Here is a 16,183-nt window from a genome sequence, read left to right as displayed (position 1 = left end):
AACCTCCTGGAGAGGCTACACTGTCAAGCAGGAAGAACATCTTACCTTGGAACAGTTATGTAAGCAACTTGTACATAGATGTATCATATTTCTCAATGAAACAATTCTAGATTCTTCACTTGTCTTATTTTTAAACAAAGTGATACTTTCCCCAGCATACTGCATTAGAGACTATTAAGAAAAAAAGAAGGAAAAATCCAAACTTCAGGTAAAATCATAGCTTGTTGAAGGTTTTTTTTTAATTTTACTTAACAGGTAAAATTAATCCTTTCAAGAAGTTATGTTGGGTACATAATTAAAAACGAACAATTTTTTAAAAACAACAAATTTTATACCATGTTATCTTTACAAATCACACAACTGACAAAACAATACCCAGAGTTAGTTAATTTCATGCTTAGAAAGACTATTTGATTAATGCTTTTAAGAATTCTTTAGGATAATTGCTTCAGGAAAAACTTTTTAAAAGGATAGATAAAAATCCTTATTTTTGTTAATGAGATTGATTTTCAACATGATATTATTTCAATTGCTGCATTTATATTGGCTTAAAATAATTTCAAATCTTAAGAAAAGAGACACAGTATTATCTCCTCTCAGACTACATAAATGAAACAGTTAACCTATATAATAGTCTGTTTTCCAAACAAATATACCAATTTTCCCAGGAATATATTTCATTTAAATTAATCCAAAGTACTATTGATATAAATCTTCCTACCTTGGCTTTCTGGAATAATTCTGATTTGTATGCTTCCTCTTCAGCTATGACACCCAGGTAACAATAGCAGCCAAGAACACCCACCAGAAGACTTGAACACCGGACAAACATCTCTGAATTTGAAGTCTTAAAATATAAAAAGTTTAAGTGTACAGAATAAAAAGTTTTTATATATTTCATAAATCATTTGGAGTACTATTGTTTTTTGCAAGAGCAAATTTTGTCTTCACATTAAAAAACTACAGTTTTTTAGTGCCATAATTAATTAATAGTGCCATAATTCTGATCATCTCTAAAAAACATCTAAGGGATCCCTGCAGAGCTGTAATAACCAGGGTTCTCAGGAAATACAGAAGCATGTCCTGATGGCCAAGTAACACATCTTTTTCAAAAGTGGCTCAGTGTATTGCACACATACGTCCTTAAATATATGAGGTAAGGAAGAAAGAAAGAAAAAATTGATAGGCAAATAACAATCTATAATTCTTAGAATGTGAGCAGAAATCAGATTTATTCATAAAAAGACATTAAAATGACATTTTCAGTTTCTAAGAGATAAGGATCTTGATTTACTCAGCTTTTCAAACTCCACAGACAAGTACAAGATATTTTTATCAATAGCTACTGTCAACCAATTTTATAGAATTATGTAAGAAATGTGCAAATGTTTACAAACAAAAAAAAAGATTTTCAGATTTTTCTGTTCCTATATTATATGAAATGGCATTTTAGGAAAAAACACAGGAGATCTCATTACTCTATAATGAAAGTAGTTATAACTATAATCCAGAAGAAAGACAGTAATTAAGACCAAGATAGATCAAATAGGCACGTTGTCCTCTCTCTGGTTCTTTGGATCATAAGTTATGGCTACTGAATCTAGCCATAGTAGCTTGTAGGTTTTATTTTAGTCAACAAATACTTAAACATTTATCATATAATAAGGTATTGAAGAAGATACAAAGATCAAGAGAGATTATACATGCCCTTTAATGAGCTTCTAGCATAGTTTAAGAGATATTGGTGCATATGGTACAAAATTGGAGATATCAAGGGAACAGTTCATAAAAGTATGGGCATGATAAATGACAGAAACTGCTAGGACCTAACAGAAGCAGAAGACATTAAGAAGAGGCGACAAGAATACAGAGTGAGTGAGTGATAGTTACTCAGTCATGTCAGACATTTTGCAACGCTATGGACTGCCAGGCTCCTTTGTCCATTAATTCTCCAAGCAAGAATACTGGAATGGGTTGCCATTTTCTTGTCCAAGGATAAACAGAATAACTATACAAGAAGACACAGAAGAACTATACAAAAAGGTTTTAATGACTTGGATAACCACGATGGTGTGATCCTTCACCTAGAGCCGGATATCATTAGGAAGCATTCTACAAAACAAAGCTAGTAGAGGTGATGCAATTCCAGTTAAGCTACTTCAAATCCTCAAAGATGCTGTTTTTAAGATGCTGCACTCAGTGTCAGTAAATTCAGAAATTTCACCAGTGGCCACAGGACTGGAAAAGGTCAGTCTTCATCCAATCCCAAAGAAGGGCAATGCCAAACAGTGTTCGAACTACCATACAACTGCACTCATTTCACATGCTAGCAAGGTTATGCTCAAAATCCTTCAAGTTAGACTTTATCATCATGTGAACTGGAAACATTCAGGTGTAAAACGTAAGCTTTGAAGAGGCAGAAGGACCAGAGATTCAACTGCCAACATTCGTTGGATCATGGAGAAAGCAAGGGAGTTCCAGAAAAACATCTACTTCTGCTTCATTAACTATGCTAAAGCCTGTGACAGTATTCAGTTCAGTTAAGGCCAGTTGCTCAGTTGGGTCCAACTCTTTGAGACCCCATAGACTACAGCACACCAGGCTTCCCTGTCTTTCACCATTTCCCGGAGCTTGCTCAAATTCATGTCCACTGAGCTGGTGATGCCACCCAACTAGCTCACCATGTGTCATCCCCTTATCCTCCTGCCTTCAATCTTTCCCAGCGTCAGTGTCTTTTCCAATAAGTCAGCTCTTCTCATTGCATGGCAAAAGTCCTAGAAGGTTCAGCTTCAGCATCAGTCTTTCCAATGAATATTCATGGTTAATTTCCTTTAGGATTGACTGGTTTGATCTCCCTGAAGTCCAAGGGACTGTCAAGAGTCTTCACCAACACCACAGCTCAAAAGCATCAATTCTTGGTGCTCAGCCTTCTTTATGGTCTAACTCTCATTAAAGCAGAAGTAGTCAATAAAGCAGAAGTAGGTGCTTTTCTGGAACTCTCTTGCTTTTTCTGTGATCCAACGGATGTTAGCAATTTGATCTCTGGTTCCTCTGCCTTTTCTAAATCCAGCTTGTATATCTGGAAGTTCTCAGTTACACAGTGTTGAAGCCTAGCTTAGAGGATACTGACCATTACTTTCCTAGGATGTGAAATGAGTACAATTGTGCGGTAGTCTGAACATGCTTTGGCATTCCCCTTCTTTGGGATTGTAATGAAAACTGGCCTTTTCCAGTTCTGTGGCCACTGGTAAGTTTTTCAAATTTGCTGGCATATTGAGTGCAGTCCTTTAACAGCATCTTTTAGGCTATGAAGTAGCCCAGCTGGAATTCCATCACCTCCACTAGCTTTGTTCACAGTGATGCTTCCTAAGGACCACTTGACTTCACACTCCAGGATGTATGGCTTAGGTGAGTGATCACATCATCGTGGTTATCCAGGTCATTAAGATCTTTTTTGTGTAGTTCTTCTGTGTATTCTTATCACCTCTTCTCAACATCTTCCGCTTCTGTTAGGCCCATTATCATTTCTGTCCGTTATTGTGCCCATCTTTACATGAAATTCTCCCTTGGTATCTCCAATTTTCTTGAAGAGATCTCTAGTCTTTCCTATTCTGTTATTTTCCATTTTTTTGCATTGTTCACTTAGGAAGGCTTTCTTATCTCTCCTGCTATTTTTTGGAACTCTGCATTGAGATGGGTATATCTGTCCTTTTCTCCTTTGCCTTTCACCTTCTCTTCTTTTCTCAGCTATTTGACAGTATGGATTACAACAAATTGTGGTAAATCCTTCAAGAGATGTAAATACGAGACCACCTTACTTATCTCCTGAGAAACCTGTATGCAGATCAAGAAGCAACAATTAGAACCAGACATGGTTCTAACTGACTGGTTCAAAACTGAGAAAGGAGTATGACAAGGCTGTATACTGTCACTCTACTTATTTAATTTATAAGCAGAGGTCATCATACAAAATGCTGGTCCAGAATCACAAGCTGGAATCAAGATTGCTGGGAGAAATACCAGCAGTCTCAGATATGCATATGATACCACTCCAATGGCAAATAAAGTGAAGAGGAACTAAAGAGCCTCTTGATAAAAGTGAAAGAGAAGAGTGAAAATGCTGGCTTGAAACTCAGCATTCAAAAAATGAAGATTATGGCATCCGGTCCCATCACTTCATGGTAAACAGAAGTAGAATCAGTGACAGATTTTATTTTCTTGGGCTCCAAAAATCACTGCAGATGATGACTGCAACCATGAAATTAAAAGACGTTTGCTCCTTTGACAAACCTAGACAGCATATTAAAAGCAGACGTATCACTTTGACAACAAAAGTCTGTATAGTCAAAGCTACAGCTTTTCCAGGAGTCACGTGCAGAGTAAGGGCTAAACCATATAGAATGCCAAAGAACTGATGCTTTTGAATTGTGGTACTGGAGAATATTCTTGAGAGTCCACTGGACAACAAGGAGATTGACCAGTCAATTCTAAAGGAAATCAACCCTGAATATTCATTATAAGAACTGATGCTAAAGCTGAAGCTCCAATCCTTTGGCCACCTGATGTGAAGAGCTGATTCACTGGAAAAGACCCTTATGCTGGGAAAAGACTGAAGGCAAAAGGAGAAGGGATGAGAAAGACGATGAGAAAATTAGACAGCATCACTGACTCAACATACATGAATCTGAGCAAACTCCGGGAGACAATGGACAGCAAAGCCTAGCATGCAACTCCATGGGGTTGCAAAGAGTCAGACACGACTTAGCGACTGAACAACAACAACATGAAAATTAAAAGATATACGGCTGAGATTATCAAAAAAGGCTTTTGTGAGGATTTTGACATGTGGATTATTTGAACACAGAGAAATGGGTAGAAAGACATAGGAGTTTTGATAAGAGAACAACACACACAATGAGAATTTTTTGATTTTAAGATGACAACGGAAATAATATGTAAGACATCACTAAATGACTGCTTAAATATGGGTGACTGTTAGTTCATTTATCAATGACTTCTCTCCCTTTTCATGCAACCAAAATCTATTAGATTAGTTTAAATTATGTACTTTTCTGTTATCGTAAAATTTCCCTCCTCTGAATTAAGGTTCTTTTTCATCAAATAATCTGTATGTTCAAAACCATTATTACTGCCCATTAACCTACCCAAAGAATCTACTTCTTTAATGTCTGTAAGAATTTCTGGTTAAAAAAGTAATTCTTTTTCTTCAGTTTTACTTTTTTCATTCTAAGTTTTTTTGCAATTTGTAGACATGTGCTATTACTTTGCTTTTAAAATTAAGCTTCTCATCATCCTTAGGGCCTTTCCTGACATATTTCTCCTTCCTAACAGTCTACCAAAGTAGAATCAAACACAGGCTTTAGCTCTTCTTGAAAATCTCACCTCAGATGAGTAGTTATTTAGAAGCTGTTCTGACAGTCTCAGAAGATAGCGATCCAGTGACTCCTTGAGGTTTTGGTGGACAGAAAAGCCTACACTGGACTGGTGCTTTTCTATTGTATGTTCTTTCACAATGGTTAAAAAATCCATCTTGTCAAAAGTTGTCTGAAGAAACAGATCTTCAGCTTCTGAGAATGAAGGTTCTTCTGTATCTTTTTGGTGTTGCTCACTTTAAAGAAGTAAGATTTTCAATTTATAAGATCAAATTGTCAACTATTTTACCTTTATATAGCATCTATCTATCACAAATAAAACATTAACTTAGCATTAACATTGAATCTATGTTATTCAAAGATTGCTCATGTAATTAGTGAATTATTCTTTAAATGCTTTTCTTCTTTGGATTTTTATAACTACTTACATTGAATTTCATTATTCAGTAGCAATTTCACTAACAAATGGACAAGAGAAATAAAAGATTCAATCTAAAAGGCAAATTCAGAAGTATTAAAAAAAACATCAATTAACAACAGATATAAACATTAAGAATAACATTATCTGAGGGACTTCTCTGGTGGGCCAGTGGTTGAGAATCTGCCTTGCAATGCATGGGACACAGGTTTAATTCCTGGTCAGATCCCACATGTAGTGGAGCAACTAAGCTTTCACGCAGCAAGCACTAAGCCTGTGCACTCCAGAGCCTGCTTGCCACAATTAGAGAGCTCAACTACTGGGCCCACATGCCAAACCTTCAAGAGTCTGCATGCTACAATGAAAGATCCCACGTGCCGCAACTCAGACTTGAGGCACTCAAATAAATAAAAAAAAGAAAATGAAAACCAAATTATCTGAAAACTTTTCCCTTTTTTTCACATTTCTCCAAAATGTAGATTTTTTTTTGTATTATGCCCTCTTGAGAAAGATTAGAAAACTTCATGCCAGTGAATCATTTTCAGTCACAGTGATAAACATAAGCCTCTGAAGTCAATCGACTAAAATGAGGTTTTTGGATTTTTGTTTTCCCTATACTAAATTATCATTAGTTTTTAAAGTAGTCATTCAGATTTTATTTGACATATAAAAAAAGCCTTTTCCATGTGTTTATGTTAATATCCCATCATAAACACATTATAGAACATAAATTATAATTACTGAAGTTGAAACTTTTCCCTTGCTAACAGTTATAATTTTTTTAATTGACCAATTTGGTTCACAATTTTTAAGATGTAGCTACCACTCTGCTAAAATTATTATCTTTGTTAATTAAAACAACACAGAACTCCATTAGGAAACATACCATTCTGGCACACTTTGGAAAAAATTCATTGCTGCTTTACAGTTTTTCATAGTGAGACTCACGAGAATTTTCTCCAGGGTAAGATGAGGAAAATTACTATGAAGTAAAAAATAGAGATCTTTACTTAAAAGACCAAAAGCCATTTAAAGCATTCTTTAAACTTAAATGCCCACACTTAACTAAAAATATTGATCTCTAAAATTTGGACCCCAAATTAAAACTGTTTCCATCTGTACTAAATTTCTTAACAACTGAAAAAGTACTTAAGGAACATAAATTTTATGTTACTATCATTTTCAACACTTCTAGATGTAGGGCCATATTCAATTTTCAAAGAGCCTAAACAACTATGAAATTCAAGTCAAATCACTAGGATCCAGAGGAACTCCTTCAATCACTCAGTTCCAATTACTGACTGAGGACAGGTTAAGTGGGCAAGTTGCTCCCCATTTTAGTGCTTAAGTCCCAGTTTGTCTTTTTAATTTCTTTCCCTCATTAATTTAACATATTTAGCCCAGAAAGCATTCTCCTTATGATTCCACGATATAACCTGAGTGGATATATGTTCAGACGGACCTATTTAGGGACAATCATCACCATGTAACTCTCACTGTCTAGGCAGTGAGAGAAAAAAAAGTAAAAGAACTTGGGCAAAGATTCAGGTACAAAGACACAGAACACTATGAAACAAAAGGACTGTTTAATAGTTAGGACTAATTCTGGAAAATTCTAGAAGATGACTGCAAAATAAAGCCATCTAGTATCAAATAAGAAATGGAGAGCACCTTACAAAATAAATTTAAAAAGCATCAGCATGCTAAGGAACTCAAATTACCTGCAAAGAATTGGAGGTAGTTCTGTACTGTCTTCAAAGTCATCCTCTAACTGACAGAATAAGAGCCATTTCATTATCAATTCCTTTAAAGAATTTCTGCTTACATCACATATATTTTTCTCAATTCCTATTGTTACTGATTCTGGAACTACACAGATTGTCAGTGCCAAAGTCAAACAGCATACTGCGGGACTGTCGCAAAACAAAAGACAATTAATATTAAAAGTAAACTTTTTGCATAGAATACAAACTATGGTTACCAAAGGGAAAAGGAGGTGGGAGAGGGATAAATTAAGAATTTGGGATTATCAGACATAAATTACTATGTGTAAAATAGATATACAACAAGGTCCTACTGTATACACAAGGAACTATATTCAATATTCTGTAATAAACCATAAGAAAAGAATATGAAACAAAATATACATATACACACTCACACACACACACACACACACATATAGAAAAAACTGAATCACTTTACTTATATACCAGAAACTAACACAATACTGTAAATCAACTATACTTCAATTTTAAAACACTTAGGCTCTTAGAGGGATAGAGACCATGTGTATCTTTTTACTACTCTGTGGTCAATTTTTAGGACATGTGCTGGCACACGGTAGATAGATAAACTTCTATGGACTAAATGAGCACAAAAAATCCAACTACATTTGAGAAAATTCTTGACTTAGTACTATCTTATTGTAACAGTATGCAATACTAAGAGAAATAAAGTTTATTCTATTTATGAGCAAACAGATAATTGCTAATTACAAATAAAAGAAATTTAAATACTTCATCTTTAAAACTGGGCTTAGTAATCTCTTCATATTTCAAACTTACTTATTAAGACTTCCTTAACAAACAAAAGAATCTGAAACAGAATTTAACATATTTTTAACTGAAGTTAGAAATTACAAAAATCAGGAAATATATATGCTGCAAAATATAATTAATAGACAACTTACCATGAAGGTCTACAGGCTGACCCAGTAAATAACTTCCAGAATTCTCTGTCAACCTCAACTAAACTGCCTTGAATTATGGCTCCAAGTAAGCCGAAGTTTTCAGTTTGTATTTGTTCAGAACTTATACCACGAAAAGTAATAGACCAAATTTTAATCCAGATTTTCAATAAATCTGACTTTTGTGAGCTTTCTAGGTTTGATCTCTTGCCTTGACACAATGCAACTTCCATAAGACATCGTAACACATATGGTGTGCGTTCCCCACGTCGCTGTTGAGGTAAAAGCTGGTATAGTATCATTAGTAATGGTGACAACTCACAGTTAGGTAAACTTGCAGGATATTTTGATATTAATTGAGTTGCGATTTGTAACCTAAAAAAAAAGTACAAATAATTTGAAAATTATTCTACTCCATTAAGATGCCAAAAGAAAATAAATATAGACATAGTACTCATACAATATCCTAATTAGAACATTGTCATCATCATTTTCCAGACTACCCTCAAAATAAACTGGCTGTTAGTAATTATTTGGTCCTACTTCCTAAAGTGGCAAGAAGATTGACAGCATTTTGGCTAGCTGGGTAAGCTATCATATTTTGCTTACAAATAACTAAATTTGCTTATAAATAACTAAATTACCAATATTCTACTTCTTACTGCACACTTCCCTGCCCTTCAGCCACCAACAATATACCTTGAGAACAAAAACCAAAAAAAAATGTTTCCCCCGACATTAATTCAGTTAATTCAGTAAGTATTTGCTGCGAGTGCCCTAGAATGTGTGCGACTCAAGAATAGAAACTGCAACTTATTCACTCTCTACCCCTTATGCCTGGCACATAGTAGGTGTTCAATAAATGACCTCACTAAATGGATAAATTAAAGAATATGAAATAGGTACCATCAACTATAGGAAATAAACAAGAATTTAGCAGTAAGTATCAAAATCAATATATATATCCCCCCCAACAACTCAACTATATTTAAACATTACATTGACATGGGAAAAAATCATAGAACATTATTCATAAAAGTATGACTAGTCTATGAATTGTTCTGTTATGTAACTGTTCTTAGGCAAGCTGCTCAACCTTTTTCAGTTGCAGTTTTCTTTTTGGTAAAGCAAAAAAGGCTGAACTGTAAGAATTCTACAGATTCCTTCTAGACCTAAAACTTTGTGATTTCACAGAATTCCACAATTTATATAATTACTTAAATAACTGTGAATGCTATATAAGACTAAAGAACAGAGCAAATAATAAAAAGTGCCTTTAATATGGCATAAGGTTCAAATTACTCTCCAAATTCTGAATGCTATCTTTAATTTCTTCCTAATTTAATTATATTAGAAGGTACTATGCATGGTAAAATCTCTTTGTGTTGAGGTATAGAACTCAGTGAATTCCAAGAGGCACACTGTACAGATTGCCCACCAATCAGGCATTTCTCCCTTCCTTCTTACTATGGGAATAGGCATAGGAAAGGTGCATATGCATAGGGAATATGCATAGGAAAGGCCCTAGTTCTGGCCTCAGGAGATAGTCATGAAGGTGGTTATCTGAGCAGGTCCTGGTTATCTCAGCAGGTGGTTATCTCAGCATGACATCCCCCTTTAGTCAGTAACTGCTTTGGGTGTGGCCAAGTGTGACCTAGTTCTGGCTAGGCCAATGAGGTAAAGGAACCTACTGGAGGTCTTGTGAGAAAAATTAATGAGACTAAAATGATACTGAAAGAGAAAAAAAGAACACTTACCAAGGTACAATATCAAAATCATTCTGTGACTTCTGAAGGTGATCTTTTATTACTTCCCAGCCTAATTCTATCTTCCTCTTTTTGCAAGGTACACTGTAATCAGTAAGTTCTCTTTGTGTGGTTGTGTAAGACTGAGAAATCTCCAAAGATCTGGAATCTTCATTAAAAACCTGAAAAATAACAAAGGAAAATACATTTAATATTGCTATTATTTCTAATAGTTCAATAGAAAAAAATGTTCCTCTTCAGCTGACAATAAGGTTAGTCATAACGAGTAACAAATTACTGAAATATATGGATATGACATATAGAAATAAACATTTTGCAGATAATAATGGCTGTCTAGAAAGCAGACATTACCAAGTAAAATATTAGCTATACTGTGTGGGAAAATTTACTGAAAGCACCAAAACATCTAAAAGTAAAGAAAAAATTCCAATTTTCAAAAGGATTAAATCATAAATTTAGTGTTAAGAAAATATTTGACAAGTGAAATCATCCTTGCATGGTACCCAAATCTCTAGGGAAAATCTTTACTTAAGAAACATTAAGGCTCAATTTCATTTATTTCTGCTCTAATTTTTACGAATTCTTTCTTTCTACTAACTGGGTTTTGTTTGTTCTTTCTCTACCTCCTTTAGGTATAAGGTTAGGCTATTTATTTGAGATTTTTCTTTTTTTCTGAAGTAAGCTTGTTTGCTATAAACTTAGATGTGTCTCATAGGTTTTATTTGTTTTTATTTTTTTTTAAATATATACATTTTATTGAAGTATAGTTGACTTAACAATGTTTTCAGTTATACAAATACACATACATTATTTTTGAAATTACTTTCCATCATAGGTTATTACAAGATATTAACTATAGTTCCTTATGCTATACAGTGAACCTTTCTTGCTTGCTACATATGTACTTTTTAATTACAAATCTACCATTCTATTTATATTAAGTCAAACAAATGGAATCAAAATTTCACAATTTTTTTAGTCAGGCAAAGATGCATGTTTTCTAAATTTTTTATATTTATAAATATTTAAAAGTATATATATTAGATAATATAAATATTCATGTGTGTGTATATATATATACACACACACAAAAGTTTTTCTACTACATTGATAAAGGCTTCAGAAAGAACATAAAAAAAGAGGAGTTGGAGAATATAAACTAAAGGAAACGGGAACAGTGATTATGAAATAGAAAAAGTGAAACAAACTAGATAAAAGTAAAAGATCATTGAATAGTCCAGTTGCTTTTAAACATGACTGCTCTTATAAACTTATTTGGAGCTCTGGAGGAAAAAAAGATACATCTGAGCACTTGTAGTTTTCAAAATATTTGAAGATAATTCTGATATGCAACTGGATTTTAAAAAGAAATACCAGGTTTTTCTACTAGATCCTAGTTTTGATAATACAGAATTCTATTACTTTTCTATGGACCAATCATGATACAATGGTATTAAGTGAGTAATAGTTACATAATCACAATAGTAAAAGATGTTTATCAGTTTTCACAATTAATAGTGAAGTCGCTCAGTCGTGTCCGACTCTTTGCAACCCCATGGACTGTAGCCTACCAGGCTCCTCTGTCCATGGGATTTTCCAGGCAATAGTCCTGGAGTGGATTGCCATTTCCTTCTCCAGGGGATCTTCCCAACCCAGAGATTGAACCCGGGTCTCCCACATTGTAAACAGGCACTTTATCATCTGAGCCACCAGGGAAGTCTTCACAATTAATAGCCAGACATAAAATATAAGATAATTACAATTGCAAGTGCTAAAGGGAACATGATTAACTTAACAATATAAAATAATTACATACAATTTGCAGGGGGTCAAGCAGAGATAAGTAGAAGGGCATACATGCACATGCTTTCATCCACTGAGTCAGTCTGTATCTTTTGGTTGATGTATTTAATCCATTTACATTTAAGATAATTATCAACAGAAGAACCTGGCAGGTTACAGTCCATGGGGTGGCAAGAGTCGGACATGACTTAGCAACTAAACCACCACCACCATCACCACTACCATCACCACCACCATCACCACCACCATCAATACGTATGATCCTATTACCGTTTTCTTAATTGTTTGGGGTTTATTTTCTGTAGGTCTTTTCTTTCTCTTGTGTTTCCTGCATAGAGATATTCCTTTAGCATTTGTTGTAAAGCTAGTTTGGAGGTGCTGAGTTCTCTTGGCTTATGTGTGTCTGGAAAGCTTTTGATATCACCATAATATGTGAAGGAGAGTCATGCTGCGTAGAGTATTCTTGGTTGTTAGGTTCTTTCCTTTCTTCCCTTTCGTCATCATACCATTCCCTTCAGGCTTGTAGAGTTTTTATTGAGAAATCAGTTGATAGCCTGATGGGAGTTCCTTGTATGTTATTTGCTGTTTTCCCTTGTTGCTTTTAGTATTTTATCTCTGCCTTTAATTTTTGTCAGTTTGATTACTGTCTCGGTGTGTTCCTCCTTGGTTATCCTTCCTGGGACTCTCTGTGCTTCCTGGACTTGGTTGACTATTTCCTTTCCCATGTTCAGGAAGTGTTCAGCTATTATCTCTTCAAATATTTTCTCAGGTCCTTTCTCTCTCTCTCTGTTCTCCTTTTGGGACCCCTATAATATGAATGTTGGTGCATTTAATGTTTTCCAAGAGGACTCTTAGGCTGTCTTCATTTCTTTTGATTTTTCCCCTTATCTTCTGTTCTGTGGCATTGATTTCCACCATTCTGTCCTCCAGGACATTTATCCATTCTTCTGCCTCAGTTATTCTGCTCTTGATTCCTTCTAGTGTATTATTCATTTCTATTTGTTCTTTAGCTCTTCTAAGTCTTTGGTAAACATTTCTCCCATCTTCTTAATCTTTTCTTCCATTCTTTTCCAGAGATCCTAGATCATCTTCACTATCATTATTCCAAATTCTTTTTCTGGAAGGTTGCCTATCTCCCATCCGTTTAGTTGTTTTTCAGGGATTTTATCTTGTCCCTAATTCTCAGACATAACTTTCTGCTTTTCCATCATGATTAACTTTCTGTAAAATGGTTTTTGTTTTAGCTGCTGTGAGACTGTGCTTCTTGCTTCTTCTGTCTGCCCTCTGACGGATGAAGCTAAGAGGCTTGTGTAAACTTCCTGATGAGAGGGACTGGTGATGGGAAAAACTGGGTCTTGCTCTTGTGGGCAAGGCCTTGCTCAGTAAAGCTTTAATCCAATTATCTGCTGATGAGTGGGGCTGCATTCCCTACTGGTAGTTGCTCGCCTGAGGCAAGCCAGTCTTAGGGTCTATGGGCCCTATGGTAGGGTCAATGGTGAACTCCAAGAGGGTTTATGCCAAGGTAGAACGTTCCAGTGCCCCTGTCCCTGTAGTGAGTCCCTGCCAACCCACAAAGCCCTCCAACACCATCAGGTAGTTTTGGTTCAGTCTCCTATGGGGTCACTGCTCCACTCCTACGGATCTTGGTGAGCACAAAATTTTGTTTGTGCCCTCCAAGACTGGAGTCTCTGTTTCCTCATTCCTTTGGAAGGCCTATAATCAAATCCTGCTGGCCCTCAAGCCCAGATTTGCTGGGAATTCCCAGTCCCTTTGTCGGATCCCTATGCTGGGAAGCCTGAGTTGTGGTTCAGAACCTTCACAACAGCGCAAGAACAACTTTGGTTTTACTGTTCTCCAGTCTGGGTGACCCACCCAGCACATGTGGGATTTGATTTTACCATGATTGCACCCCACCTACTGTCTTGCTGGGGCTTCTTCTGTGTCTTTAGACATGAGATATCTTTTCTTGGAGGGTTCCAGCATACTCCTATCAATGGTTGTTCAATACTTAGTTGTAATTTTGGTGCTCTCACAGGAGGAGTTGCGTGCATGTACTTCTACTCTACCATCTTGAACTGGAAGCCCAGTTTTATTTTTATTTTATTTTATTTATTTATTTTTGGCTGAGCTGGGTCTTTGTTACTATGCCTAGGCTTTCTGTAGTGATGGCAACCAGGGGCTACTCTCTAGTTGAGGTGTCAGAGCTTCTTCTAGTTGAGGTGTCAGAGCTTCTTATGGTGGTGACTTTTCATATTGAAAAGCATGGGCTCTAGAGTGCGTGGGCTTCAGTAGTTGCAATGTGTGGGTTCAGTTGTTTTAGCCAATGGGCTTAGTTGCCCCAAGGCATGTAGTATCTTCCTGGACCAGAGATCAAACCTGTGACCCCTGCACTGGCAGGTGGATTCATAACCACCTTAACTGGACCACCAGGAAAGTCCTCCAACAGGTTTTAGATAAATGAAATAGAGACTAAAAAAAATAATAGAAAACATCATTGAAACTGAAAGATGGTTCTTGAAAAAATAAAATTGATAAAACTTTAGCCAGACTCATAAAGAAAAAAAAGGGAGAGGGCCCAAATCAGTATAATCAGAAATTAAAAAGAAGTTACAGCTAACACCACAGAAATGCAAAGGATCATTAGAGACTACTATAGGCAACTATATGCCAATAAAATGGACAACCTAGAAAAAACAAATTCTTAGAAAGGTACAATCTCCCAAGACAGAACTGGGAAGAAACAGAAAATGTGAACAGACCAATAAATAGCAATGAAACTGAATCAGTAATTTTTAAAGCTCCTAACAAGCAAAAGTCCAGCAACAGATGCCTTAACAAGTGAATTCTATAACATTTACAGACTTAACACCTATCCTGAAACTATTTCAAAAAACCGTGGAGCCATGAACAATTCTGAACACATTCTGTGAGGCCAGCATCACCCTGATACCAAAACCAGACAAATATATCATAAAAAAGAAAACTACAGACCAATATTACTAATGAACAGATGCAAAAATCCACAACAAAATACTAGTAAAAAAAAAAATCCAACAATAGGTTAAAAAGATCATACCCTATGACCAAGTGGGATTTATCCCAGAAATTTAAGAATTTCTCAATATTTGAAACGAGTTGCCAGTCCAGGTTCGATGCACGATACTGGATGCTTGGGGCTAGTGCACTGGGACGACCCAGAGGGATGGTATGGGGAGGGAGGAGGGAGGAGGGTTCAGGATGGGGAACACATGTATACCTGTGGCGGATTCATTTTGATATTTGGCAAAACTAATACAATTATGTAAAGTTTAAAAATAAAATAAAATTTAAAAAAAAAAAAGAAAAAGAAAATCAGTAATATATTATACCACATTAACAAGGTGAAAAATAAAAACCATATGATCATCTCAATAGATAGAATATAAAAAAACTTTTGATAAAACTCAACATCATTTATAATGAAAACTTCCTAGAAAGCAGACATAGAGGAAACACATGGTGAAAAGCTGAAAGCATTCCTCTGAGATCAGGAAAAGAAAAGAATGTCTACTTTCACCACTTTTATATAACATGACTTTGAAAGTCCTAGCCATGGCAATCAGAAAAAAAAAAAAAGGAATCTAAATTGGAAAGGAAGAAGTAAAACTGTCACTGTTTTTGTGGATGACAGGATACTATATATAGAAAATCCTAAAGATGTCACCAGAAAAACTACAAGAGTTCATCAATGAACTGGGTAAAGATGTAGGATATAAAAAGAATATACAGAAATCTGTTACAATTTTATACGCTAATAACAAACTACCAGAAAGTGAAATTAAGGAACAATCCCATTTACCATTGCATTAAAAAGAATAAAATACCTAGGAATAAACCTTTTGCCTACAGGAGGCAAAAAGCCTGTCCTCAGAAAACTGTAAGACTGATAAAAGAAACTAAACACAACACAAACAGACAGAAAGATATGCTGTATTCTTGGATTGGAGAAATCAATATTATTAAAATGACCATATTACCCAAGGCAATCTATAGATTCAACACCGCCGCCGCCACCGCCACCGTCAAGTCGCTTCAGTCGTATCCGACTCTGTGTGACCCCATAGACGGCAGCCCA

At 35.5% G+C, this 16,183-nt stretch overlaps 1 protein-coding gene across 4 annotated transcripts in view; it reads right to left on the bottom strand.

The window, feature by feature from the left end:
* ATM (ATM serine/threonine kinase) overlaps positions 1-16,183 on the bottom strand; it is a 149,897-nt gene that overhangs the window by 102,961 nt on the left and 30,753 nt on the right. For all 4 annotated transcript variants that reach the window (XM_010862840.1, XM_010862844.1, XM_010862841.1 and 1 more), the window contains 7 exons: positions 10,258-10,427; positions 8,504-8,875; positions 7,533-7,724; positions 6,698-6,793; positions 5,404-5,629; positions 722-847; positions 46-171 (listed from right to left, as the gene is read on the bottom strand). In XM_010862840.1, coding sequence (XP_010861142.1) covers positions 46-171; positions 722-847; positions 5,404-5,629; positions 6,698-6,793; positions 7,533-7,724; positions 8,504-8,875; positions 10,258-10,427 — 1,308 coding nt within the window. The remainder of the gene's footprint in view (positions 1-45; positions 172-721; positions 848-5,403; positions 5,630-6,697; positions 6,794-7,532; positions 7,725-8,503; positions 8,876-10,257; positions 10,428-16,183) is intronic.

Source organism: Bison bison, unplaced genomic scaffold (genome assembly GCF_000754665.1).
Source record: "Bison bison bison isolate TAMUID 2011002044 unplaced genomic scaffold, Bison_UMD1.0 scf7180017864485, whole genome shotgun sequence".
Classification (NCBI taxonomy): Eukaryota; Metazoa; Chordata; class Mammalia; order Artiodactyla; family Bovidae; genus Bison; species Bison bison.
This window is presented reverse-complemented; position numbering and strand designations above follow the sequence as displayed.